Raw genomic sequence first — 27,705 nt, forward strand, 5'->3', positions numbered from 1 at the left:
TAGGTATCGGCGGTCTCGAGGGGAACGGGGACCCATGCACGAACGCGGCTTGTGCGACGAGTCCTTCGCTCAAAAAATTAATAAAACGGACAACAGCCGAATCTTTCATCGCTCCAAGCGCATTTATCCCAGTCTCCAAACTGCTGCGAAAACCGCCGCAGGACGTTTTACTACATTGAAGGCGCGCGGGGCAGGGTGGGGTGGGGGGGGCTTTAGTCGCTGCTGCTTTACAGGCCCGGGCCCCCCTGGCACAAAAGAAAACCGTCAACAATCCATTGCTAAATGTCTACAACACTTGATTCAACAACTATTTTAAAACAAAGGTGGAATTTTAATAAGAAAGAAAGAAAGAAAGAAAAACAGAACAACTAGAGTCTGTTAGAAATAGAAGCTAAATAAAAGTGAGGGATATCTAAAAAAAAGAAAATACAGCCAGCCAAGTAAAAATATGTTCGTAGCTCATTACTTCTTCGGTAAGTTAATTTACATTGAGAACACGAGCGGAAACACCATGGTGCCAGTCACGCAGTTGTGCATATTTTGGGCTGTACCGTAAAGTAGTGACCTTTTGCCTGTGGGGGAGGGGAAAAGAGTGACAGAAGGAGAAAGAAAGAGATAAAAAAAGAGTGCCATTAGGACATGTGCAGGTGCGCTACTCACTCACTCACTAGATGCACTTATTGATCACAATCGTTGAAAGAATAAACGTTCAAACTTGAATAAGCGTAACCCCACTCAAGATGCAGCAAGGTAGGTGTTAATCGAGCCAGGCTCTCGGTTATTGCATCAATTAAATATAGCTGGTCAGGAACATAATAAAGTTAATCTGCCCTTGCTATCCTTCAGAGTTCGAAAAATCCAACTCTCTGAGGTATCGTGCTGAACCAAGAACAAAAAGAATCAGAGCTGTGGGTATAAATGGGCTGGGCCAAACTGTTGCTCAATATCAATCTCTCGCCCATCGACAATCTGCTCTCGGCATATCTGGCAACAGGAAGAAGTGGCCAATTGGTAAGTGGGACCTTTCCAATCTTTTTCGCTCGGCTGTACACTGGGCATTTCATTTACCAGCTCAGCCATTTGGGTTGTGGCACGCATGTGGGATTTTTTTTCCGAAAAGGTTACAATCCCTGTATTTCCCCCCACCCCCCCTCCCGCCGAATTGACTATATGTTGACTATATGGGTGCGCTTTATATTTATATATTTGCTTTCAGGATGCGGGTGACACCGACAAAGGCGGAGTATTACCCATTCCTAGTTGCCCTGAGGCAACGATGTAGTGTGGGACTAGAGATCACATGTTGGCCAGACTGGGTAGAGTCCCTCCCAGATTCTTGACTCTTATTTCTCTCTCCACGGATGTTGCCTGGCCTGCTGAGTTTTTCCAGCATTTTCGGTTGTTATTTCAGAGTCCCGCCCTGTTGGGTTTCATGGACATTCTGGTGCCAGCCCACAAATAACCAGAGTTATTCACAACTGGCCATGGTAGGATTTGAACTCTCGACCCCTGGGTTGCTAGTCCAATACCATACTGTATCAGGGCAGCATGAAGGACAGACGGCATCGGCTTGGCACCTTCCCCACAGTGAGGTGGTCGAGACCCGTTCAATATGCCTCCTCCCATGCTGCTTAGTTTCCAGGGCCCTACCCCTAACCACTCCAGACATTGAGTGTCGGTTGTCCATGCACAGTAGCACCGTGCTACGAGAGACACCGAGGCCCATCGATTGTGTTGGACTGCAATCAAATATCAGTCAAGAATTTGGTCACGCTAACAGGGACTCGCCAAGGCTTCTTCGACAGCACCTTCCAAATCCACGATCTCCACCACCTAGAAGGACAAGGACAGCAGGCGCATGGGAACACCACCACCTCCAAGTTCCCCTCCAAGTCACACACCATCCTGACTTGGAAATATATCAGCCGTTCCTTCATCATCGCTGGGTCAAAATCCTGGAACTCCCTCCCTAACAGCATTGTGGGAGTACCATCACCACACGGACTGCAGCGGTTCAAGGAGGCGGCTCACCACCACCACCTTCTCGAGGGAAATTAGGGATGGGCGATAAATGCTGGCCTTGCCAGCGACGTCCACATCCCCTGAACGAATAATAAAAAAAAAAAATTGATTCTCGGTTGACTTAAGGCCTCAACGAGAAACGGCCCCATCTTTCAATCCAGCTCCACACTCAACTCCACCGAGACGCGCACAGGGAAATTCTTCATTGCTTGGGTCGGGCAGAAAGTAAGTACATGCAAAGATCATGCCACCATCATGCAGGTTTATCAAAAGACAGTCAAAGCATGCTTAGAGGAGGAAAGAAGACATCACTTTCTAAGCGGCATCAACACTCTTCAACAGCAATCCAGAAAATGCACAAATGCCTCACACACAGTAGGCACATTACAGCTAAGTACTGTTACAGCCCTACTTACATTAGCAACACACACCACCACCCCCACCCATTTTGGAGCCGTTTATTTTCACCGCTCCTCAAAAAATCTAATCCATGGTTGGTTGGGAGGGGGCTTAAAAATGTGCACCCTGTACTTAAAGGTCTTTGGCTTATTACAGGATTTAATACTTTGAACGACTGCATTGCCGCATGACCGTAACCAGGCTAAGCCTCCTGGTCATCTGATGGCAGTGGCCCCACTCCAATTATTGACCAGTGTGTGAAAACAAAACGCCAGTGTCGTTTTAGATCAGCTGCTAGTCCTGGTCGGCAAACTGACGTCGCTGGTTACCGCAGGCCACTGGCACACAACATTGTGCCGATCGAGCCTTCGGGTTCAAATCACGATTTGCCGGAATTTAAAGAAGTGCACGTCAAGCCCGGTTCCTTTACCGCCGCGCGGTTCCCACTCGCCGCCATTTACGCAGGTGTTCAGGCCCGAGTGGGGAAAACCGTGACGAAGCAGTCACTGCGTTCGACCCCCCCCCCCCCAGGACTCGGCTACAAGATCGACAGCACAGCTACCGCACAACCTTGCAGAGCCAACAGAGGGCGACAGCGGTCTGCCACCGAGTCTCGACCAAAGTAGCACTGGCTGCCTTCTTTCTGCCGGTTAACCTCAGTTTAAGCGCTTAAAAAAAAACAACCAAAGACAGTTGATAGTTTAATAAAGACAAGAGTTCCAAGTGGAAGTTCTAAAACGCCTCTGCTGGTTCAAACCAATGTCTAATAAAGTGATGTAGCAAATGTCTACGCACATGTCCCCACGATGATTACACTTCCCTCAGACACTGCTTTAACATTGTAGCATTAACACAGGTCCCACACCAATAGATTCGATATGTACACCAATGCAAAGCGTGCAGTGTGAAGTTGCCAATAAGAGTTAGTATCGGCACAACTAACATCACCTCCAATTGGTCTTTCAGTTCAACTAGCACTAAAAGCTCAACATTTTTTAACCCCCTCTTTTTTTTTATTCCCCCGCTGAACGATTCGTGTGTGGCGGCACAGTCTAGTAACCAATACAGCTCGCTGTTACTGCTTTAAAAAAATGCTGAAATCGGAAGCTAATCTGAATTAAGTGATTTGGAATTAGGAGGAGGCTACATCCAGTTTTTTTGGGTGTTATTACCCAATTGACAGATCACTTCCAAGTCAACAGAATTTGAATGTAGTACACCCCAAATACAGTTACAGGTACAACAGCCATTTTATGATAATTGCATTGATAAATCTGTGTCTATTTATCACATTTTTCTTTTATTTATTATTATTATTATTATTATTTTTTTTTATAAAAAGACCCTCACTTGCCCCTTCTTACCAAGCCAGGAATTTGATTACACGTCGCCCCATCATTCCTGTAACCCACATTCACTCATAGAACACCTATCCTTGCAGAATGATTACATTGAATAGAAGTACTTGGAGCAGTCATACTGAGTGCGTCTCAGAGGTTTAGAGTGCAACAATTAGAAGTTATTCAGCATCTTGTCAGCTTAAAAATAGAGAGTGTGCAACAGTATAAAAGGGTAACGACAACATCATCTTGCACTGGTACAGGACCTTTAATTAGAACACCCCCACCCCAACCCCAGGGCTCTCCAGAGGTGTAAAAAAAATAAAGTGTGCGCGCCGAGCCAAGGAAGGAGATATTAAGGAGGAGGGATCTAAGGAGGTTCTTGAATGGAAGAGACGGAGGTGGCGGGGATTAATTCCAGACCGTGGGGCCTAGGCAGCTGAAGTCACAGCTGCCTATGTCAGGGTAGCTGGAGCAGGAAGGCGGAATAAGAGGGAGTGTGTTCAGGGGGTGAAGGGGGGCAGGTTGGTGCAAGACTGGACAAGGTCACAGAAAGAGAGGGAGAGTGGGGCAAGGCCATCAAGATGTTGAAACGCAAGGATGGGGATTTGAAATTTGGCGATGTAATTACAGTGGCGAATCCTGATCAACAATTTTGTTCAAGACCCTATTTACAGAAGTGATGAATCAAATGTCGCCCAAATCTGCTGCTCTACCTCTAACGTAACTGTCCCAGAGACTTCAACAGCGAGAGATTCCTAATTTCCTCCCCCCCCCCACCCCACAAAGTCTTTCTTTCCTCTCCCAAGTCTACAGACTTCTAAAACCATAGCCTGTTGTTAACAAGCCTGTTTTCCTCTACTCTGATGTCCAACACTACAGGTCTAGGTTTCTCAATAATAAAAGGCAAACATACCCTCAAATCTTCTAACACTTATGCGCCAACCATAGATCTCTGTACTTACACAGTGTACCAAGGCCCACTAGAAGTGGCAATCTAGAGTTAGTCACACTGCAAGGTAAGACCCACACACCGCTACCCCCGTCAACAGACCCTGGCAGCACGGACGGAGGCCAAGGTGCAGCGACAGCAAAGTTCTGTGTAGGAACGTGCAAAACCTCCGCTGGCAGCAAATCTCTGAGGTTACGAGAGAACTGCGGGAGCGTCCGTTTCCGCCGAACATTAAAAACATTCCATTCAAAGTTCAACACGTTCCCAGAGGGCCAACTTCTTACAACCCCGACGTCACCCGGTGAGGCCGGAGTGGGGCACAACTACAGCTGTCGGGCTCTTGGTATCAGGTCGGAGCAGAGCCACCCCCCCCCCCAGTTATTGCTGGTGTTGCTCATTGACGCCAATGGCAGGAAAGTGGCAATATAATTTACTCCTTAGCTGGGGGGGTAACTTTGACCTTGTGCGATAGTGTAAAACAGGCAATATTAGATCAGCCGCCTGTTTATATACATCTCTCCAGACTTCAGTCATAGCATGGGCTCTACTAAAGATATTAGTCATAATGGGATCTATTAAAGATATTGCTGTCTATTCTGGTTATTTCAAAATTGATTTTGGCTCAAAATATGAATCAGAGAGTAATTTAGACCAAACAACATTAATAAAACAACAGGAGACCCATTTCATGCTCAGTAAAAGTCGAATAAATGACGGTTTGAATAAGCGACTTTGAGTTAAGGGTGTCGACCAGTATACGTGGGACTTAGTGAGATCTTTAGCATTGGGTTACGTTGTCCGCAATATAAAACCCGCTTGGCTTTTTTTTTTTGGATGCAATCCATCCCGTCATGCAAGCGTTCCAACAAACAATACCATCTCTTGCCCATCTGTAGCTCAGCAGCGTCAGACTGAGTAGGTTATCTCGCGACGAAGCACTGTCGGGTATTAATAAACACGCGGCCGCTCACGTTTCAACGTCAGAGTCAAAGCCAAAGCGGCAGAAGGGCAAAGATCCCCCACGACGACAACTCGTGCACAGAAACCGCAGCGCAGTCTCTTACCTCGTCTTCTTGTCACTCTCGCTTGTTGGCGTTTCCACTGGAACACAAAACAAACAGAAGGAAACATAAAGATCTACTGCTAGAGTGGACAAAACCGTTAACAGAAACAATCCACCTCAAGGTAGGTCAGTCAACTCGTGACTAAAAAAATGATTTTTGGTCTTGCTTGGCTCACACATTTCCATGATGCTGATGGTGCCCTGGAACATAGGAAGCTATTGAGCCCCCTTGAGCCTGTTCCGCCATTCAATGAGATCATGGCTGATCTGGATCCCGACTCAGTTTACCCGCCAGATTACTCTGGCATTAGATGGAGCAATGTTTAATCTGTAAAACGGGTGGCTGAATCGATATCGCCCGCCCCAGTCTCGATTTCAAGAGTCTCATCCTTCTTTTCAAATCCCTCGATGGCCTCGCCGCCACCCTCCCCCCTCTCCCTATCTCTGTATCCTCCTCCAGCCTTACAACCCTCCCAGAGATCTCTGCGCTCCTCCAATTCTGGCCTCTTGCGCATCCCCGATTTCATTCACTCCACCACTGGCGGCCGTGCCTTCAGCTGCCTGGGCCCTAAAGCTCTGGAATTCCCTCCCTAAACCTCTCCGCCTCTCTCTTTGGATTTCTCTACCCCAGAGGGCTGTGGATGCTGAGTCTTTGAGTATATTCAAGGCTGAGATCGATAGATTTTTGGACTCTACGGAAATCAAGGGATATGGGCATAGTGCGGGAAAGTGGAGTTGAAGTCAAAGATCAGCCATGATCTTATTGAATGGCGGAGCAGGCTCGAGGGGCCGAATGGCCGACTCCTGCTCCTATTTCTTATGTTCTTACGTTCTCCCCTCCTTTAAGACCTTCCTTAAAACCAAACTGTCCTAACATCTCAAGTGGCTAGGTGTCAAATTTTGTTTGATAACGCTTCTGTGAAGCGCCTTGGGATGTTTTACTACCTTAAATACAAGTTATTGTTTTTTTTTTTACACTACTGCCTGCTGCCTTTACCCAGAAGCAGGCAAGCAGAGTTAACTCTGCTCAAGGTAGGATTGTGCCATTGCGGTGGCTGCTTAAAAACGTATTTGGCTCTCCTGTTCAAAGCCATCTCATTTTCAAAAAAAAACCAAACAAACCACACTAGCGACTGGAAATAATAAAACAGCCGAAGACGTTTGATGCTGAAATACGGAACCTTAAGCCGATTAAAGCCTTCAAGCTGTGCACTTGTCTCCTATTCCGCCATTTAGTGTTCAATCCTCCCACAATCTGGTGCAGCACCCTCTCATTCACTGCATCTTTTAACAAGGAAGATGGTCACGGGAACGAAAATTAATAGGATTAACTCCCTCCCCTTTTGTATTCGTGTCTCATCTCCCCAGCAAGAGATCCCATTTCCGCAACCGATTTGGAATTATTATTTTTTTTTATATAAATGAAGCTGGAGGTCATTAGGATGCCAGAATTATTTAAGAGGCAAATTCCTATGAGCGCTGAAGCATTCTGCACGGTTTACCCCACGCAGGTTTTGTTGTGTCCCAATTTTCTCTCTCGCTCAGATACAAGTGGAAGCAGATGTCCTAAAACCCAGTCGCCGTCGTCAGGAAGTAAATAAATCCTTCCCATGTCAGGCCCCAAGAAAAAGGAGCTCCATGACCGAACTGATCTGCGTCTCAACTCTATCTACCCACCTTGGTTCCGTAACCCTTACTTAACAAAAAAAACAAAAAATCGACCAATCTCAGTTTTGACATTTTCAACTGACCCCCCACCCCCACCCTGAACAGCTTTTTGGGAGGAGAGTGTTCCAGATTTCAGATTGAGTATTAGGAGGCTGCGCATCACCAAGGAGATGGTCACAGATCTCTGCCACCAGACCTGCAGCCTCAGAGCAGGGCGACAGCAGCTCTTCCAGTGGTCCTCAAGGTCACCGGTGACCTCAATTATTCCACCAGCAGATCCCTTCCAGTCTGCAGCAGGGAGACATAGCTAACATCTCCCAGTTCACCGTCCATCGCTGCATCTGGGAGGTCACAGGGGAGAGCAGAGAGAAGCAGGAGGAGCGCACATGTGGCTTTGCCATTGAAAACACACACACACACCCCCCCTTTGCGGGCACCGCATAACAATCCTGAGATTTACCACAACTACAAGTTCCGTTCACGCATCAACCCCACCATTCCCCCCCACCCCCTCAACGGTGCGCGCTGATCGACATTGGCTCCCGGTCCGGCAACGCCTCGATTTAAAAATTCGCGTGTTCAAATCCCCCTCCGTGGCCTCTGAAAGGAAATACTTCCTCTCTATCTACCAGTCATAGAGTTTTACAGCACAGAAAGAGGCCATTCGGCCCATCGTGTCCGCGCCGCCCATCCATCCCTGTCAAGTCTAATCCCATTTTCCAGCATTTGGTCCATAGCCTTGTATGCTATGGCATTTCAAGTGCTCATCCAAATGCTTCTTGAATATTGAGGGTTCCTGCCTCTACCACCCTTTCAGGCAGTGAGTTCCAGATTCCAACCACCCTCTGGGTGAAAAAGTTCCTCCTCAAATCCCCTCTAAATCTCCTGCCCCTTGCCCTGAATCTATGCCCCCTCGTTATTGACCCCCCTACTAAGGGGAAAAGTTCCTCTTTATCTACCCTATCTATGCCCCTCATCATTTTGTACACCTCAATCAGGTCCCCCCTCAGCCTTCTTTGCTCCAAGGAAAACAACCCCAGCCTGTTTAGTCTTTCTTCATAGCTGAGGCGCTCCATCCCAGGTAACATCCTGGTGAATCTTCTCTGCACCCTCTCCAAAGCAATCACATCCTTCCTATAGTGAGGCGACCAGAACTGCACACAGTACTCCAGCTGTGGCCTCACCAGCGTTTTGTACAGCTCCATCATAACCTCCCTGCTCTTATATTCTATGCCTCGGCTAATGAAGGCAAGTATCCCATATGCCTTTTTAACCACCTTATCTACCTGTTCCGCTGCCTTCAGAGATCTATGTACATGTACACCAAGGTCCCTCTGACCCTCTGTACTTCCTAGGGTCCTACCACTCATTGTGTATTCCCTTGCCTTATTTGTCCGTCCAAAATGCATCACCTCGCACTTTTCAGGGTTAAATTCCATTTGCCACTTTTCCGCCCATCTGACCAACCCGTTTATATCGTCCTGTAGCCGGAGGCTTTCCTCCTCGCAATTTACCACCCCACCAATTTTCGTGTCATCTGCGAACTTACTGATCATACCTTTTACATTCTCATCCAAATCATTTATGTAGATCACAAACAACAAGGGCCGCAGCACCGATCCCTGAGGTACCCCACTGGACACAGGCTCCCAGTCACAAAAGCATCCTTCGATCATCACCCTCTGCCTCCTGCCACTCAGCCAGTTTAGGATCCAACGCGCCAAGGCACCCTGGATCCCATGGGCTCTTACCTTCTTGACCAGTCTCCTATGCGGGACTTTGTCAAAAGCTTTACTGAAGTCCATGTAAACCACATCCACAGCATTTCCCTCATCCACCCCCCTAGTCACCCCCTTGAAAAATTCAATCAGATTTGTCAGACATGATTTACCCTTGACAAAGCCATGCTGACTATCCCCGATTAATCCTTGCCTCTCCAAGTGGAGACTAATTTTGTCCCTCAGAATTTTTTCCAATAATTTCCCTACCACAGATGTTAGGCTCACTGGCCTGTAATTCCCTGGTTTATCCCTGCTACCCTTCTTGAATAATGGTACTACGTTAGCTGTTCTCCAGTCCTCTGGTACATCCCCTGTGGCCAGAGAGGTTCTGAAAATTTGTGTCAGAGCCCCTGCAATCTCCTCCTTTGCCTCCCACAGCAGCCTGGGATACATCTCGTCCGGGCCTGGGGATTTATCCACTTTTTGGCCTGCTAAAACCGCTAGCACCTCCTCCCTCTTGATGCTAATATGTTCAAGTATGTCACAGTCCCCTTGCCCGATTTCTATGTCTGCATCGTCTCGCTCCATAGTGAACACAGATGCAAAAAATTCATTTAAAACCCCGCCTACATCATCTGGCTCTACACACAGATTGCCACTTTGGTCCCTAATGGGCCCTACCCTTTCCCTGGTTATCCTCTTGCCCTTAATATACTTATAAAACATCTTAGGATTTTCCTTTATTTTGCTCGCCAGTGTTATTTCATGGCCCCTCCTCGCCCTCCTAATTTCTTTTTTAAGTATGCCCCTGCACTTTTTATACTCCTCTAGGGCTTCTTCCGTCTTTAGTCTTTTGTAACTGCCAAAAGCCCCCCTTTTATTTCTAATGCATTTTTGTATATCCCTTGTCATCCAAGGTTCCCTTTGCTTGTTGGTCCCACCCTTGACCTTTACAGGAACATGTTGGCGTTGTACTCTCTCTATTTCCCTTCTGAAAGTCTCCCACTGTCTTGATGTGGATTTTCCTATAAGTAGCTGCTCCCAGTCCACTTTGGCCAGATCCTGCCTTATCATATTAAAATCAGCCTTCCCCCAATTTAGAACCCTTATTTCCGGGCCGTCTTTGTCTTTTTCCATGACCACCTTAAATCTCACCGAATTATGGTCACTGTCGCCAAAATGCTCTCCTGACACTTCCACCACTTGCCCGGCTACATTCCCCAGAATTAGGTCCAGTATCGCCCCCTCTCTTGTAGAACTTTCTACATGTTGGCTCAAAAAGCTCTCCTGGATGCACTTTAAGAATTCTGCACCCTCTAAGCCTTTCACACTCTGACTATCCCAATTTATATTGGGGAAGTTGAAATCCCCCACTATTATTACCCTATTATTTTCGCACTTTTCTGAGATTTGCCTACATATCTGTTCCTCTATCTCCCCCTGACTGTTTGGGGGCCTATAGTACACTCCCAGCAAAGTGCTTGCCCCCTTTTTGTTTTTAAGTTCTACCCATATGGCCTCATTAGAGGAACCCGCTAATATATCATCCCTCCTTACAGCAGTAATTGACTCCTTAATTAATATTGCAACACCCCCTCCCCTTTTACACCCCCCTCTGTCTCGCCTGAAGATTCTATACCCCGGAATATTGAGCTGCCAGTCCTGACCCTCCCTCAACCATGTCTCCGTGATAGCAACAATATCGTACTCCCATGTGTTCAACAACAACTTCAGTTCATCCACCTTACTTGCAAGACTCCTTGCATTAAAATAAATGCCTTCCAGCCCTGCCATATTCCCTTTTGCCTTCACATATTTGCTCTGCCTTGTTTTTTTCTCTGTCTTTGGCTGTAAATCACCCCCTGCTATAGCTCCACTCTGTACCCCATCCCCCTGCCAAGTTAGTTTAAACCCCCCCCAGCAGTGCTAGCAAACCTCCCCGCTAGGATATTGGTTCCCCTCTGGTTCAGGTGTAAACCGTCCGACTTGTACAAGTCCCACCTTTCCCAGAAGCAGACCCAGTGATCCAGGAAACTAAAGCCCTCCCCCCTGCACCATCCCTTTAGCCACGCATTCATTTGTTCTATCTTCCCATTCCTATACTCACTAGCACGTGGCACCGGGAGTAATCCAGAGATTACAACCTTTGAGGTCCTGCTCTTTAATCCTTCACCTAGCTCCCTAAATTCTTGCTGCAGGACCTCATCCCTCTTTTTACCTATGTCGTTGGCACCAATGTGGACCACGACCTCTGGCTGTTCACCCTCCCCCTCCAGAATGCCCTGCAGCCGCTCAGTGATATCCTTGACCCTGGCACCAGGGAGGCAACAAACCATCCTGGATTCACGTCTACGGCCACAGAAACGCCTATCTGTTCCCCTTACTATAGAATCCCCTACCACTATTGCTCTCCCACTCTTTCTCCCCCCTTCCTGGGCAGCAGGAGCACCCCCAGTGCCAGGAAGTTGGCTGCTGCTGCCTTCCCCTGGCGAGTCATCCCCCTCAACAGTATCCAAAGCGGCATACCTGTTTGAGAGGGAAATGGTCACAGGGGTCTCCTGCACTACCTGCCTGCTTCTATTGCTCCTCCTGGTGGTTACCCATTTCCTATCTTCCTGTGCAGCCCTTCCCTGCGGTGTGACCAACTCACTAAACGTGTTATCCACGAACCTCTCAGCATCGTGAATGCTCAACAACCCATCCACCCGCAGCTCCAGCGCCTCAATGCGGTCTGCTAGTAGCTGCAGATGGATGCATCTCTGGCACACGTGGTCATCAGGGGCACCGGCAGTGTCCCTGAATTCCCACATAGAGCAAGAGGAGCATATCACGGGGCTGTGCTCACCTGGCATGACCTTCCCTTTACTTAATTTAAATTAATTTACTATCACCAATTAAACTGATCAACTGATCTGCGTCTGAACTCCATCTACCCGCCTTGGTTCCGTAACCCTTAACAAAAATCTACCAATCTCAGTTTTGACATTTTCAACTGATCCCCCCCCCGCCCCCAGCCTGAACAGCTTTTTGGGAGGAGACTTCCAGATTCCCACTACCCTGTGTGAAGAAGTGCTTCCCGACATCACCCCTGAACGGCCTGGCTCTGATTTTTAATGTGATGCCCCCTTGTTCTGGACCCCCACCAAAGGAAATAGTTCCTCTCTATCAACCCGATCAACTCCTTTAATCATCAAAGCAGACAAGACAACAAGGTACGATAGCAAAATACTGCGGATGCTGGAAATCCGAAACAACAACAGGAAACTCTGGAAAAACTCAGCAGGCCAGGCAACATTGGTGGAGAGAGAAACAGAGTTAAAGTTTCAGGTCGAAGACCGTTCGTCGTTCTGTTGAAGGGTCCCAGACCTGAAACGTTGACTCTGTTTCTCTCTCCACCGATGCTGCCTGGCCTGCTGAGTTTTTCCAGCATTTCCTGTTGTTATTTCAGACAACAGGGTAGGCTGGAATGCACCAAGGCTTGGGCACCCATGGGGGCAGAATCATTGCTACACACAGGACAGTAACAGGCTCTTTAACAGCTTACTTTAGCTCGCTACGCAAGGTAAGACGAGTAAACCAGGAACGTTACTTACAATGCTCAGTTCCAGTCATCTGGGCAAGGATACAGAAGGAGCGAGATTGAGCAGTGCCAGTCTTGGGCTGCCAGTCTTCGGTGTCTTGCATCAGACGCTTCTTGCTCTGATCGCTAAGGATATGATGCTGGACGTCAGATTGGGCACCGGCCAGAAATCGCCTGGGGGAGCTGCACAATGAGGAAAGTAGTAAAAAAAAAACTTTAGCCGCTTGTCTCGTCAGCATCGATAGGCATTGAGCCGTTATCATTGCGTGTATTTAGAACGCAGTTTTAGATACTTTTAAGAAAAATCATTCACGCTAGGCCATTTCGGCGGGCAGTTAAGAGTCTACCACGTTGCGGTGGGTCTGGAGTCACACATAGGCCAGACCGGGTATGGACGCAAGATTACCTTCCCTAAAGGACATTAGTGAACCAAATCAATCCGGTAGTTTCATGGTCACCATTACTGATACTGGCTGTTTATTCCAAATTTATTTAATTAACTGAATTTAAATTCCCCAGCTGCCGTGGTGGGATTTGAACTCAAGTCTCTGGATCATTAGTCCAGGCTCTGGATTACTAGTCCAGTGACATAACCGCTATGCTACCGTACCCCATACACATGATTTTCTCCCAGATGGTTACTAGTAATAATTGGCATGATCTTTTTAACAATGGAACATTTAGGCTTCCCCGATCACTCTGTTAAAAGCACACAGGGTCAGGCAAGTCCGAGGTTTGATCCCAAGTACTGGAGTTCGCTGAGCTCGCTCAGAACAGCGGCAGAGACGCTACAATAGCCTCAGTTCTGCCGCATGAGGGAGGCAGAAGTCTATCAGGGTTGTCACTGCCAATGGCTGACCAGGGAGTGTGGAAGCGAGCCAAGGACAGTATTGGACTTGGTCACGATGACCCGCACAGTAAATAATAAGTCAGGAAATTGTCGTGGAGGCTCACGATTGGGTAATGGTCATTTGGGCCAAGTACCAGAAGGTGCCTGGAAATTGTGAAACTTTAAACCTGCATGGAGTCAACAGCCTGAAGAGAGGGATGGGGGAAATGGTGAGGGAAACAGAACTATATGGGCAAAGAGAGGTCATCTTTATTCAGGTACTTGGTGGTGCCTTCATCCTCTCTCAGCCTGGTTAAGACGATACTTTGTCTAGATTTTCCCCTGCGGAGAAAATATGGAGAAGAACAGTAGGGGGGGGGGGGGGGTGGGGGGCGGTTATCCGTGACATTGCTGCGCTTGGGCCTCAGTGCTAGAGGTGCAAGATAGAAACATAGACGATAGGAGCAGGAGTAGGCCATTCGGCCCTTCGAGCCTGCTCCGCCATTCAACGAGATCATGGCTGATCATCCAAACCCTACCACCCAGTCCCTACACCGACAGCCATCCCACCCAAGCCCTATCCCCATAACCCCACATATTTAATCCCCCCTAACACTAAGGGCCAATTTTTTTTATCATGGCCAATCAACCTAACCCGCACATCTTTGGACTGTGGGAGGAAACCGGAGCACCCGGAGGAAACCCATGCAAACACGGGGAGAATGTGCAAACTCCACACAGACAGTCACCCGAGGCCGGATTTGAACCCGGGTCCCTGGCGCTGTGAGGCAACAGTGCTAATCACTATGCCACCATGCTGTTGACGTAAGCATCCTGTACAGAGCAATATACTGCAGCCACAGCGGTGATGTATGTGGAGTGCAGTCACAAGGGGTGTGACAAGTGGACCATCGTGCCCTGGTGTTGAACTTTGAATGTTGTTGTAGTTCCACCCAACCAGGCAAGTGCTGAAAATTCCATCACACTCCAGACTTGAGCCTTGTATATGATGGAAAGGCTTCTGGGGGACGGGGGTCAGGATCAGGAAATATTGGGAACCGTTCACTTGCAGCAGCTTTCTCCGCTGGTGGTCTTGCCACCAATCGTTTCCCTCGGTGCCCATGTAGAGAAGGGAACCCCATACCACTGCGCCATAATCGTGGCTCGAACACGTTTCACCAGACGCGACTCCAAACTGATTGGATTAACAGGCTAGGAACAAAAACCACGTGTAATGAGAGCTGTCATCTTTGACAACAGAAGGTTGCTGTCTGCAACAGATGGAAGAATGGAGGGCAGAACAGGACTATTCAAGATAACAGGGTAGAGGAAGACCATCTGGGCAACAGAGAGCCAAGCTCCAAGGATCAACGTTCCAGACAGTTTCCTCCATTGCAGAAAGGGGGATGTATTTGTAAGGAGCAATTTAGTTTTAACTTTTAGTTTTTGTTGATTTAAAAACGCTCAAACATGGCTCAATCATGGATTATTGGCTGAACGTAAGAGAGACCTTACAAAGTAAATCCGCGCAAACCACAGTGGATGCCTTCAACTAGTGGGAAAGTACCTGACGAACGTTCAGAGCTCTGCTGGTGTCACTTTAGGCAACCAGTATGTGCAGTGCAGGAGCAGGTTTGAAGCTCCTTGTGTAGTGTATGTACCCGTCTACCTTTAAGAGAACTATTGTATGTAACCGTTCACCTTTAAGAGAACTATTTTAGGTGTGGCACTACTTTGTTTGGCTTCGGTATACTGTAATACCGACGGTGACCACACCAGTATATAAGTGTTGTGCCAGGAGTTATTGGGCAGATTCGCCCTGACCTTCGAATAGTAAAGTCCTGTTTTAAGTTACTCTTGGAGTCTGTGCATTAATTAACTAAACAACCCACAGACTTTACAGTGGCGACGAGTCCGATCGTACCCTGCGGCAACAATACTTCCGAAGCAGTTAACGAGCGTCGAGAAGAGGCAACCGCCCTCGTCGTTCTGCTGGGAGAAAACTCGAGGCTGCAGCAATAGAAAGGAGGAAGAATTTAGCGACAAAGACTTCCATCAGCAACAGGCACTGACTGTCCCTTCTGCCACAGTGAGGAGTGAGCCGATCAGCACGAGAAGCAAGGCGGCCACGGTGACTGTGAGTAAGGGAAAGTAAAAAGAATAACCGGAGGATAAGGGCGGTGCACTCGACCACGGTCGAGGGGGAAAGGAGCCGGACAGAAGTCGGGTCCAGAGGCGCTGAGACTGGGGCAGCGTGGAGCAAGGAAGCCGCGGTACAGACAGGCTGGGGGACGCAACGGCGTCGTGAGACAGCTAGACCGCGACCGGCGAAAAAGGCCGGGCAGCGACCGAAGCCACGAAGCGCTGCGACCGGGAACGTAGGCGCGGGAAGAGATAAACTCAGCCGCAGCCGGGGAGGGAAGCACCGGACTGCGAGAGGGCTGGGAGGCGCGATTGGGAGCCGAGCGAGCGGGAGAGGCAGAGCCGACCAAGGGAGACTGAGCGAGAGCCAGTCCAGCGGCTGAAACTGTTCTCCGTCAACGGGGTGTACCCAGCGCCGGTAGAGCCGAGCGAGCGGGAGAGAGACAGAGCCCGAGCAAGGGGAACGGAGCGAGAGCCAGCCCAGCGGCTGAAACTATTCGCCGTCAACGGGGTGTACCCAGCGCCGGTTGCCCTGCCGAGAAAAGGGAAAGCACTGAAGCCGATGCGCAGGCTGTGAACCTGAAAGCCAGCGGCCGTCGCCCGTGGGGAAAGTGTACCCTCCCGCTAGGGAAAAAACGCGGGAAGCCGCCATTAGGCGGGGAAGACGACAGAAGCGGGAAACCGCCATTGAAGTGGGCGGGGAGAGAACCGCCATCTTGGAAAAAATAAATAAATAAATAAAAGAAAATTTAAAGAAATAATTCGTGGTGTTATCAGGAAGAGAGGAAGATGCCTAAGCGTGGTAACATCAACGATTTTAATTCCGAGGTAGAAGACTGGGCCACGTATGTGGAACGCATTGAGATCTATTGTGAGGCCAATAAAATAGAAGATGACAAAGTTATAACCTTGCTAAACTCGATGGGCGCGAAGACATACGGGCTCTTGAAGCATCTACTAGCACCAGCTAAACCGGCGGATCAGACTTTCGATGATATTGTGACTGTTCTGAAGGATCACTTGAACCCCACACCGTTGATGTTGGCGGAACGATTCAAATTCTATGCGAGAACGCAACGGAAAGACGAAAGCAACGCAGAATACTTGGTCGAACTGCTTAGACTAGCGAAATACTGCCAGTTTGGAGGGAATCTGACAGAGGCATTGCGAGACAAGTTCGTGTGCGGGTTGGCAAAGGAAGGAACGCAAAAGCGACTACTCGAAGAGAACGACCTTACACTTGACAGGGCTGTCCTTATTGCAGCATCGCACGAAGCCGCAGCAAAGGGAACTGTGGAAATGCAGCTAAAGACAGCAGCACTAAGTGTGGATCAAATTACCTCGACAACAACAAAATGCTATCGTTGTGGGAAGACAACACACGACCAGAACCCAATGCTGGTTTAAGAACCAGGAATGTAGGAAATGTGGCAAACTGGGTCACATAGCTAAGGTATGCCGGTCAGGGAAGAAGACCAACAACCAAAGGACCAACAACCAAAGGAAGCCATCACAGGAAAAGTACAACAAGGTACACAAGGTGGCTGAGAAGAGTTCAGACGAACAGAATTCAGACTCAGACCCAAACGGCCAGGAGCTGGGCAGTCTGAGAATTCACAATGTGAGTAAGGAAGCTGACCTACAAACTATCTGGGTCATGCTAAAAATAGCTGGAATCCAAGTGAAAATGGAGTTGGACACTGGATCAGCCCTATCAGTCATAAATCGAAGGGATTACCACCGGCTATTCTCACATATACCCTTAAGAGATACCAAGTTCGTATTGCAGACATACACGGGGCATAAAGTATACCCCATGGGAAAGATAAGAGTCAAAGTGAGAGATAGGGGTAAAGAACACCCAAGAATGAACTTATACGTACTACATGAGGGAGGACCACCACTTCTAGGACGGGAGTGGATCAAGAAAATAGACATGGAATGGCACTATCTAAAAGCCATAACGAGTGAGGACTCGGTGCAGACAATCAGCTCAGATTCTGACACGGATGACAATAAGACCAACCCAAATATGAAAGACAAGGCTGAAATGGACTTGCCGACGAAGGTTGGAAAAACGAAGGCATGCATAAAGGCTTATGCTCCAGAGAAGAACAAAGTTTCAGAGCAGAATTCCACCGAACAACGACAACCTAGTTTGACAGAAAATTCTGAGCCTGTTCAAGTTACGGACATATCCATGACGGAAGAACACCGAGCTCGGACTCAAACTTATTTCAAATTACGACAACAATTAGAACAATTGAGTTACCGTCTCGTACAAGAGATGAAAACAATGAAAAAGTTCTATGACACCGAATGGGAGAATCTGGAAAGACAACAGAAGCAGCTAGCTCAAGCAGAGAGCGACCATAGAGCCATCGCGACCAATTACCGATCACATCTCCCTTATGCTGTTCAGGAGTTAGAATATTTGCAGGAAGAAGCAAATGAAGAGGAATCTTCAGGAAGCCAGGATTTTATTCCAGTTCTTCTCTATGACTCCTTACAAGCAGAGTGTGAGAAGTTGAAAGAACAGTATGAACAGGCCCAGGCTACAATTCTGGAAGGGGTTAACTCGGCAACCTCCGAAAAGCTAGTTTCAGTGGAAGCATATGAGCAACTGAAGGTTGAACATGAGCAAGAAGTCCAAAGGCTGCAGGAAATTCTTGATGAGCTCAAGGCCAAGACAGACTCATCGGTAGAAGTTCCATCCATAGATGAGAAATTAGAGGTGAAAGACATGGCAGAACATGAAAGACAAGATGTACAAGAACTCATAAAAATATTAAAGGAAACCCAAGACAAATATGGGGCGGCAATGACCGAGATTCAACAACTTGAAGAACAGATTCAACTGGGAATCCATTCAGTGGAAGAAAAGGGAACTGTAAGAAACACAGAGACTGTAAGAATGGCCTCTGAACATGAGCTAGAGAGCATCAAGGCGCAACTTCTCCAAGCGCTGGAAGCCAAAGTACAAGAGGAAAAGAAGGTGAAAGCATTGGAGGAAAAGGTGGATGAAATGGAGAAGACTCTGACCCACAGTGTTCCCGTGGAAGAGTTAACGGTCAGCCAACTCCTTCATATGCTGAAGGACAAGACTCTACAATGGGAACAATCTGAACACGAGCTTCAATCTTCAAAGGGAAGGAGTTCGGAGCTCTCAAAAGTTATGGAAATAGCTGAGGTTGCAACACAGATTTTACAGGGATGCCAAAAGTACGCTGAATCACGTCAATGTGAACAGCAGAAGGTTGAAACAGCTGCTCCAGTAGAAGGATTGAATAGCCTGATCAATCAATCCCCGAGGGAAGGGGAAGTATGGAAATCACAAACGAGGTCATTAGTGAAGGATTTGCAGGAAACCCAGGAAGAGCGGAATGAATATGAACGCATGAAGAAGTTTCTTCAGGAAAGATGTCTAGGGAGGGAACAACAGTCGGCTAACGTCCAGTTGGGTACGGAAGAAGTAGCAGGCCCTCTCGCTAGACTAGCTCAGGACGACACCGAATATTACCATGACCTGTTGAGTGACACGGAATATTACGATGACTTGGTCTGCCCAGCTTGTGATGAAAACTCCCAAAGTGCAGAAATCAGGATGAAGCACTTAAAGTCTAAGGAACATAGGGAGATGGTGGCGCTACAGCTGGCAGCGGATAAGGGAGCCCCGAGAGTCTCCAAGAAGCAGAAAAGAAAAAGACGAAGCAGAAGACGATAACCATCTAAATCATTATCACTTCTATCAGATCATGCACGTGGGCCCTACGAAGGGGGCCAAATCAGTTGGAAAGTAGGAAAAATTACCAAGGCAGTCCAGCTGTTTGTAAAAGTCAGCACTGCTGGTTCAGCAGGACGGAAGTTCAAGCTGTTAAGCCAAGGGAAAGACTATTGGATGAGTCACGCTAGAAATGTGAACCGGCTACACCACAGAGATGTTGTTCGGACCGAGTCAAGACCAGAGACTGAATCTGTGAACTGTTTCCCGCAGAGACTATATCTGTGAATTGTTTTACATGAAGTTGATTATATGTTATGTTTAATGGGGAATAAGTATGTTGTAAGCTAAAAAGGGAGGATTGTAGTGTATGTACCCGTCTACCTTTAAGAGAACTATTGTATGTAACCGTTCACCTTTAAGAGAACTATTTTAGGTGTGGCACTACTTTGTTTGGCTTCTGTATACTGTAATACCGACGGTGACCACACCAGTATATAAGTGTTGTGCCAGGAGTTATTGGGCAGATTCGCCCTGACCTTTGAATAGTAAAGTCCTGTTTTAAGTTACTCTTGGAGTCTGTGTATTAATTAACTAAACAACCCACAGACTTTACACCTTGCTCTCGAGATTATTCCCCAATCCGTTTCCCCCCCCCCCCCCGCCCCCTCAGGAAAAACCACCCAGCACCTTGCCTTCCCACCAGCCAACGCAGCTCAAGAATTGGAGCTCGGGAATTGCTGGCCATTTCCATGGCCACTGTGCCTCAGAAAGATATACGCACACACACGAGCTGGCCGCACTAACCAAGAAACGTTTCCATCGCACACATTCATGCTAAAAGAAAATTAAAAAGACCTGCAGAATTACCGTCCATGTAGCTGTCTCCTTTTAAAGATGGAAAGAAGGGGGTTGAAGTCAGCGTTGGAACAGATGGAAAAGCAGAAAGACGGTCCCCGAAAGGTAGGGAAAGAAAAGCAAAAATAAAAACAGTTCTTCACGTAAACCATGGCTGAGAGTACAATACAAGACTGTGAGACACAGAACGGATTGGTGAAGTCATCGGAAACAAGCAGACTAAGCCTCAAGTTTATAACGCCTCATCTAAACTTCAAGTATATCACTAACAAGTGTATAACTTCTGTGACCTCGGGTGTCAAGCTGTGGCTCAGTGGTAGCACACTTGCCCCAAAAGATTTTTTTTTTTTTGATGCCTTTAAGGGGAAGCTAGATAAGTACATGAGGGCGAAAGGAATAGAAGGATATGCTGATAGGGTGAGATGATGTAGGAAGTGAGGAAGCTGGTGTGGACCATAAACAGTTGGCATGGACCAGTTGGGTTGAACGGCCGTTTCGGTGCTGTAAATTCTAGGTCAGTCAATGTATACGAGCACACTCATTTCAAATTTAAAAAACCCGTATCTCGAGTTCTCTCATTCACGCTAAGTCGCTGCATCATTCCGATGAAGCTCAGAGTTACGGCCGACTGACTATAGACTATTTAACCCGCAGCTTTGCAGCAGGTGACGGGAAACATTTTGCCTTGGGAGGACGTGATTTATGAAAAGGTACTAAAAACTCAAGTCACTTTTTGCTAGTATTTAGAATGGGCGCTTGACGTGGCTGGAAAACAAAAATCAAGCTTGCTCGAGCACTCTAGCCCACGCTAGGATGATCTGATTGCAGCTGCGTCAACTCATAAGAACTAGGAGTCGGCCATTCGGCCCCTCGAGCCTGCTCCGCCATTCAATAAGATCATGACTGATCTTTTACCTCAACTCCAATTTTCCACCTGATCCCCATAAGTCCAAAAATCTATCGATCTCAGCCTTGAATATACTCAACGACTCAGCATCCACAGCCCTCTGGGGTAGAGAGAGTTCCAAAGATTCACAACACTCAGAGTGAGGAAATTTCTACTCATCTCGGTCTTAAATGGTCTACCCCTTATCCTGTGACTATGCCCCCTAGTTCTAAACACTCCAGCCAGGGGAAACAACCTCTCAGCATCTACCCTGTCAATCCCTCTCAGAATCTTATATATCTTTGTACATAGACTTTAGAAGTGGTAAATGTATTTCTTTTTAAAACAAACATGCCAAAAAAAAATGTTTAAAGCGTACGTTAAACAAGAGGGAAAACTACACTAAACAAGAATGCTACATTTAGGTTTTTGTCACCGAGACTGGCTTAAGCATCTCGGGGTCATCCATTTTAGGAACAGGAGGCGGCCATTCAGCTCCTCGAGCCTGATCCACCATTCAACGGGATCATGCTGGATCTGGATCTTAACTGCATTTACCCGCCTTGGTTCTGTAACCTATAATACCCTTGCCTAACCAAAACCTATCAATCTCAGTTTTGACATTTTCAACTGACTCCTGGCCTCCACAGCTTTTTTTGGGGGGGGGGGGGGGGGGGGGGGGAAAAGAGTGTTCCAGGTTTCCACTACCCTTTGTGTGAAGAAGTGCTTCCTGACATCAGCTACTGAGCGGCCTAGCTCTGATTTTAAGGTTATGCCCCCTTTGTTTCACTGTATCAATGCTCCCCGTGTGGTTGAAGAAGAAAGCTGTAGACTGCAGGATGATATCAATGGATTGGTCAGGTGGGCAGAACAGTGGCAAATGGAATTCAATCCGGAGAAGAAGTGTGAGGTAATGCACTGGGGAGGGCTAACAAGGTAAAGGAATACACAATAAATGGTAGGACACTGAAAAGTGCAGAGGATCAAAGGGACCTTGGAGTGCATGTCCACAGATCCCTGAAGGTAGCAGGGCAGGTAGATAAGGTGGTTAAGAATGTATACGGGATACTTGCCTTTATTAGCCGAGGCATAGAATATAAGAGCAGGGAGGTTATGCTTGAACTGTATAAAACACTAGTTAGGCCGCAGCTAGAATATTGCATGTAGTTCTGGTCACCACATTACAGGAAGGATGTGATTGCACTAGAGAGGGTGCAGAGGAGATTTACGAGGATGTTGCCTGGGCTGGGGAATTTTAGCTATGAGGAAAGATTGGATAGGCTGGGGTTCTTTCCTTTGGAGCCTGAGGGGAGACCTAATTGAGGTGTATAAAATTATGAGGGGTCCAGATAGAGTGGATAGGAAGGACCTATTTCCTTTAGCAGAGAGGTCAATAACCAGGGGGCAGAGATTTAAAGTAATTGGTCAGAGGCTTAGAGGGGATGCGAGGAGAATTTTTTTCACCCGGAGAGTGGTGGGGGTCTGGAACTCACTGCCTGAAAGGGTGGTAGAGGCAGAAACCCTCATCACATTTAAAAAGTACTTGGATGTGCGCCTGAAGTGCCGTAACCTCCAGGGCTACAGACCAAGAGTTGGAAAGTGGGATTAGGCTGGATAGCTCTTTGTTGGCCGGCACAGACAAGATGGGCTGAATGATTCTATGATTGAACTAGAACCGTCAGTAGTTTTCAGCAAGGGTGCTCTGGTCATACAGTGCAGTCACTTTGGCAAAGGATAATTCTGATCCCATTGGCATTAAAAGCTGAAATTCTTGCACAGGGCATTACTGAAAGTAGTGCTACACAGCCAATGAAAATCTAAGAGAGACACACGTACAGACAGACGGAGACAATCTACTTACTCTGCAACAAACTCCAGGCCACTGCCAGGCACAGTTAAGGCAAGGGGGAGCATGAGGCACAGAATGGTTGGTGGTGATTCGTGAAAAACAAAACGATGGAGTAAAGAAAAAGAAAAATGACATACATAAAAAAGTGAATAAGCGAGCAAAATCAAATATTCTTGTAATGCAAAAATGCTTGGAAGAGAAAAATGCAAAAGGCTTGGGGAGGAGGGCTGCAACACACACACACATATATATATATGCATATGAAATTCCAAACTTCTGTGCATCATACTTCGGTTCATGCCATGTCAAATCTTGGAATCTGACCGCCTGCATCTGTTACTTCAGGCCTGAGTAACTCCAATTACAAGGGCGGGCATTGGTCAAATCAGAGATGTTTCGCTAGGAAACTGTAATTTGGTGCGTAGTTGGCCAAACATGAATGGTTTCCATCTTAACATGCAGTACCCCCATTGTGAATCTCTGCCCTGTACAACGTGTACGCTGTGTGGTTGGCACAACAAATGCCGTAACTGTAACATCGATTGCAAATTAGTTGACGAGAGAGGACAAAAAACAAAGGGCAAGGGTAAATGGGCATTGCTTGGATTGGAGAAGGGTTGGAAGTGGTGTAACCCCTGGGCTCAGTGATGTGCCCCATCTTTATTTTACATAGATAGAGAGGACTTGGAAATAGAGAGCACAATGTCGAAAGGCAAGGGTTTGGTAAATAATGAGGACGACCGTTAAAGACTTTAGGAGGACAAGCGAGGTTAGCTGAATGGGCAGACAGGTGGCAGATGCAATTTAATATGGAGAGGAAGTACAAGGTAATGCATTTTGGGACAAAAAAAACAAGGAATGAGACTATATACTCAATGGAAAGGGTACAGATAATGAAAACTGAGTGTTCAAATACACAAGTCCCCAAAGGTGAACATGCAGGTACATAAAACCAGAAAACAAGCTAGTAGCAACTTGGGTTGTAAGAATGTAAGAGATTTTAGGATGATGATAGAATGAGTAGGAAGGGACTGTTTCTTCCAGTTGGAAAGTCAATGACAAGGGGTCATTGATTTAAAATGGTGACTAAAAGCGGTTAGGAGAACTTTCTTTATGCAGGGGTTGTCGGACAATGGAATGCGTTGCCACAGGGTGTCGCCAAGGAAGAGACCATTGCATCTTTTAAGGGAAAAGTAGACAAATATTTGAAAGATGAAAATGCAGGGTGAAGGAGAGAGAGCAGGGCAGTGGGATTATTTTTGGATTATTCTGACAAAGAGTCAGCACAGTGACGATGGGCTGAATGGCCTGTGTGTGCTGTAAACATCGATGGTTTCACTAGCACTGGAAAATCTCAGGAGGCCTTTTTGGGGGCAGATCTGGGCCAGGCCAGACATTCTACCTGCCCCATGAATGCCCACCCAACCCCAACCCATACCTTGGCATCAGGGGCATTAACATGTAGGTGGGCACCTGTGACATTTACATTACCCACCTCAGGTGGGGACAGGAAAGGGGCAGGAGGAAACCCAATAGATCTGAAAAGATGTTTTATTTTATTTTTATTTTTCCAACTTTTAGCCAATTTCACAAAAACTTAACAGAATGCCTGACTAGCAGAAAAAGGGGTGGATACCTAAATGCCTGGACTACGATCAGAAACTTAACTTAACTTACGGGAATCCCTGGTGCCTAATATGCCTCCAGGGCACAGCCACGGGGAGTTCCAAACGAAACAAAATTTAAAAAGAGTTGCGATGAAATGAGAAATGGCGAGATGAGGAGTGGAGATGATGGGAGGAGGTCAGGTCAATGGGAAATAACAACAGAAAATGCTGGAAAAACTCAGCAGGTCAGGCAACATCTGTGGAGGGAAATTTGAGTTGACGTTTCGGGTCGAACCCTTCTTCAAAACTGGAAAAAGAAAATAGATCGAAGGCAGGGCTGCGATCGGACAAAAGAAGTGAAAGAAACAAAAGAAGTGAAAGAAACAAAAGAAGTAAAGAGACAATAAAAGGTATTAGAAGCTAGACGAGATGGTAATAGGCTGAGATTAGGTGTAAAGTGTACTGGCAGGGCAAGAGATAGCTGCCAGGTGCGAGACATCTTTATGCATGGCTTTCCAATGAACAGCGACACATCCAGAACTGCAGACTTCTGAATTCCAGTCAGGAGACACTACTCACCTGGTTTTGTATTTCAAGCCAGGAAGCACTACAGTACTTACAAAGAGATACTACTTGCTTTCTGAATTAAATGTACGCTGCACTTTCACCAGGGGGTTGGGGGGGGTAATAGTGGGTTTAAGACAGACATTGTTTTAACTGCAGCTTCTAGATCAATGGTAAAACCGTGAACCTGAAACAAAAACAGCTGGAAGTGGACAACAGGGCTGAAATAATCTGTAATGAGGAAAGATAGATTACCATTTCAGGGAGAGATTCTCGGACCAGGAACCATTTCGCACAAGGAGTCTTCCCCTGAAAGATTAGTCTGGCTTTTCTCTTTACAGAATTTGATGAACCTGCTGTGTAATTCCAGCATTTGATGCTTTTTTTCCACCCCCTCTTTATCTCTGGATTACTTTAGTTAACGAGCATTTTTATCAGGAGTTCAGAACACAACTCGTATCCTGCTTTAATGATCTTCAGGGGAGTCTGGATTGGGCGTTGGTAGACTGGACATTCTTTTAACTGTGTTCCTGCTACGGGATAACAAGAGACAAGGATGGGAACGGAACGGAAGAACACACTCTCGAGTAAGTCAAAGGGATTAAAGTGCAACAAATGCAATAGACAAGGTCTATGCTCCGACAGCTTCATAAACTGCACAAGCTGCCTTTTGCATCCATTTTATGGTTAACTTGACAAAACAGACGCTTGGGAAACGAAGATTCATTTTCCTCGGTTTGAGGAGGACAAAGTCTTAATTACGGAGGTTACACAAACTCTTAAGGAAACTATACTAAATAGAGACTCCAAGAACTTTTGTTTTTTTCTGTTGCCCCATTTCGCTCTTTCTACGGTCGGCAGTAGAAAGCTCTTATTTCTTGGACATGTAGCATGAAAGTGTTCAAATGGCTACGAAAAATGTTTATACTTAATCATAAAATACTGCGTGTTCCAGTAACTTTCTAAATTTACAGCCGTCGTTTATCTAGTCATGATTTACACTCGAGCTATTTTAAAGAGGAGCTTGGTTCGAAACAACTTTAAGACAAGTCTTTGGCCCCCCCAAAAAGTTTCTCATCGGGCGATTTCTTTTTGGTGTATAAAAATTGGAGTCTAAAAAGATCCTGAAGAGTTGGGCATTAATCCAAAGCCTCCAACTGTCGTGCAGGAAAGACCCAGCTCTTCTACAAATGATGAATCTTCACCTTATTATGCAACACAAGCATTTGTCCATCAGTGAAGCACAAAAAAAAAAATTATGCAGGCAAGTTCTGACAGAACGCACACATCACTGGGCAGTGACGTCATCCTGTCATGCCCAGTGCTTTTCCAACTTGACCAGCATAGAGACAAGCCATAACAGACAGACAGACAGACGCAACACTTTGTATGGAGTCACTCCTTGCATGGCAACCACACATGCAAATTATTGACAAATCATGAGTCACCAGGCGGCAGTCATGTGGACACTAACTTGGCCAGGATCTGTCCCTAAAAAGAAGAGATCAAGTTTCATCAGTAAACACACATTTTTTTTTTCATCTTGTATTTTGTCCCTCCAAGCCTCACAAAAGGAAATGGGTGCTGGATGAGTGGGGTACACTCCTTGGGACCAGTGAAGCATAACCGGCCCAATAAAAAGATTCGCTTTGGAATAAAAAGGTGAAATGACCTTGCCTTTGGGTTGGCTTGAGGTTCGGATCAACATTATCTCGCTAACTCAGCAAGCAGCAGACACAGCTTCGTGCAAGGGTCGCCTTGTTACCGGGACAGATTAAGGGGCAATTAAAATTAGATCAATCCCCCGCCGCAAAAATCGAATCAAAACAGACTTTCTTTTTTTTAAATATAAAAGTACATTAGCCAAGCAGCTTCACACAACATGTCACACAAACAAAGGTGGTTTTTTAACCATTTACTCAAGAAATAGGAGCAGGAGGTTCGAGTCTGCTCCGCCTTTCTTGAAAGATCGCCACTGAATAACTATACACGACAGGGGTGAAACCGTAAACGTGTATTTACGTAGCGAGAGAGCGTAAAGGAAATTTTTTCCGGCCTGGGAAGTAGAAGCCATTTCCGCCCTGTACCATGCTTATCTCACAACCAATGTTCCCCCTAAGGTGCGTGGCCACATGGATCAATCGGGAGGTCCCGCGCAGACTGCTCACAAGCGGTTACCACTGGAAAAGATAGTGTATGCGCAAAATAACAACAGAAAATGCTGGAAAAACTCAGCAGGTCAGGCAACATCCGTGGAGAGAAATTTGAGTTGACGTTTCGGGTCGAACCCTTCTTCAAAACTGGAAAGAAAAGAAAATAGATCGAAGGCAGGGCTGTGATCGGACAAAAGAATTAAAAGAAACAAAAGAAGTAAAAGAGACAATAAAAGGTATTCGAAGCTAGACGAGATGGTAATAGGCTGAGATTAGGTGTGAAGTGTACTGGCAGGGCAAGAGATAGCTGCCAGGTGTGAGAGAGAAACAAAAGGAAAGGGGGGGGGGAAA

The 27,705-nt window shown here is 46.8% G+C and overlaps 1 protein-coding gene across 1 annotated transcript in view; it reads right to left on the reverse strand.

Annotated features, from left to right (window-relative positions):
- LOC147122543 (PDZ and LIM domain protein 5-like) overlaps positions 1-27,705 on the reverse strand; it is a 280,792-nt gene that overhangs the window by 88,495 nt on the left and 164,592 nt on the right. The window contains exons 6-8 of the mRNA XM_086005178.1: positions 20,308-20,325; positions 12,759-12,928; positions 5,778-5,814 (exon numbers count right to left, since the gene is read on the reverse strand). Coding sequence (XP_085861304.1) covers positions 5,778-5,814; positions 12,759-12,928; positions 20,308-20,325 — 225 coding nt within the window. The remainder of the gene's footprint in view (positions 1-5,777; positions 5,815-12,758; positions 12,929-20,307; positions 20,326-27,705) is intronic.

The sequence above is a fragment of the Somniosus microcephalus genome, chromosome 2 (genome assembly GCF_052327205.1).
Source record: "Somniosus microcephalus isolate GS21.2 chromosome 2, FLI_Smic_1.0, whole genome shotgun sequence".
Taxonomy (NCBI): domain Eukaryota; kingdom Metazoa; phylum Chordata; class Chondrichthyes; order Squaliformes; family Somniosidae; genus Somniosus; species Somniosus microcephalus.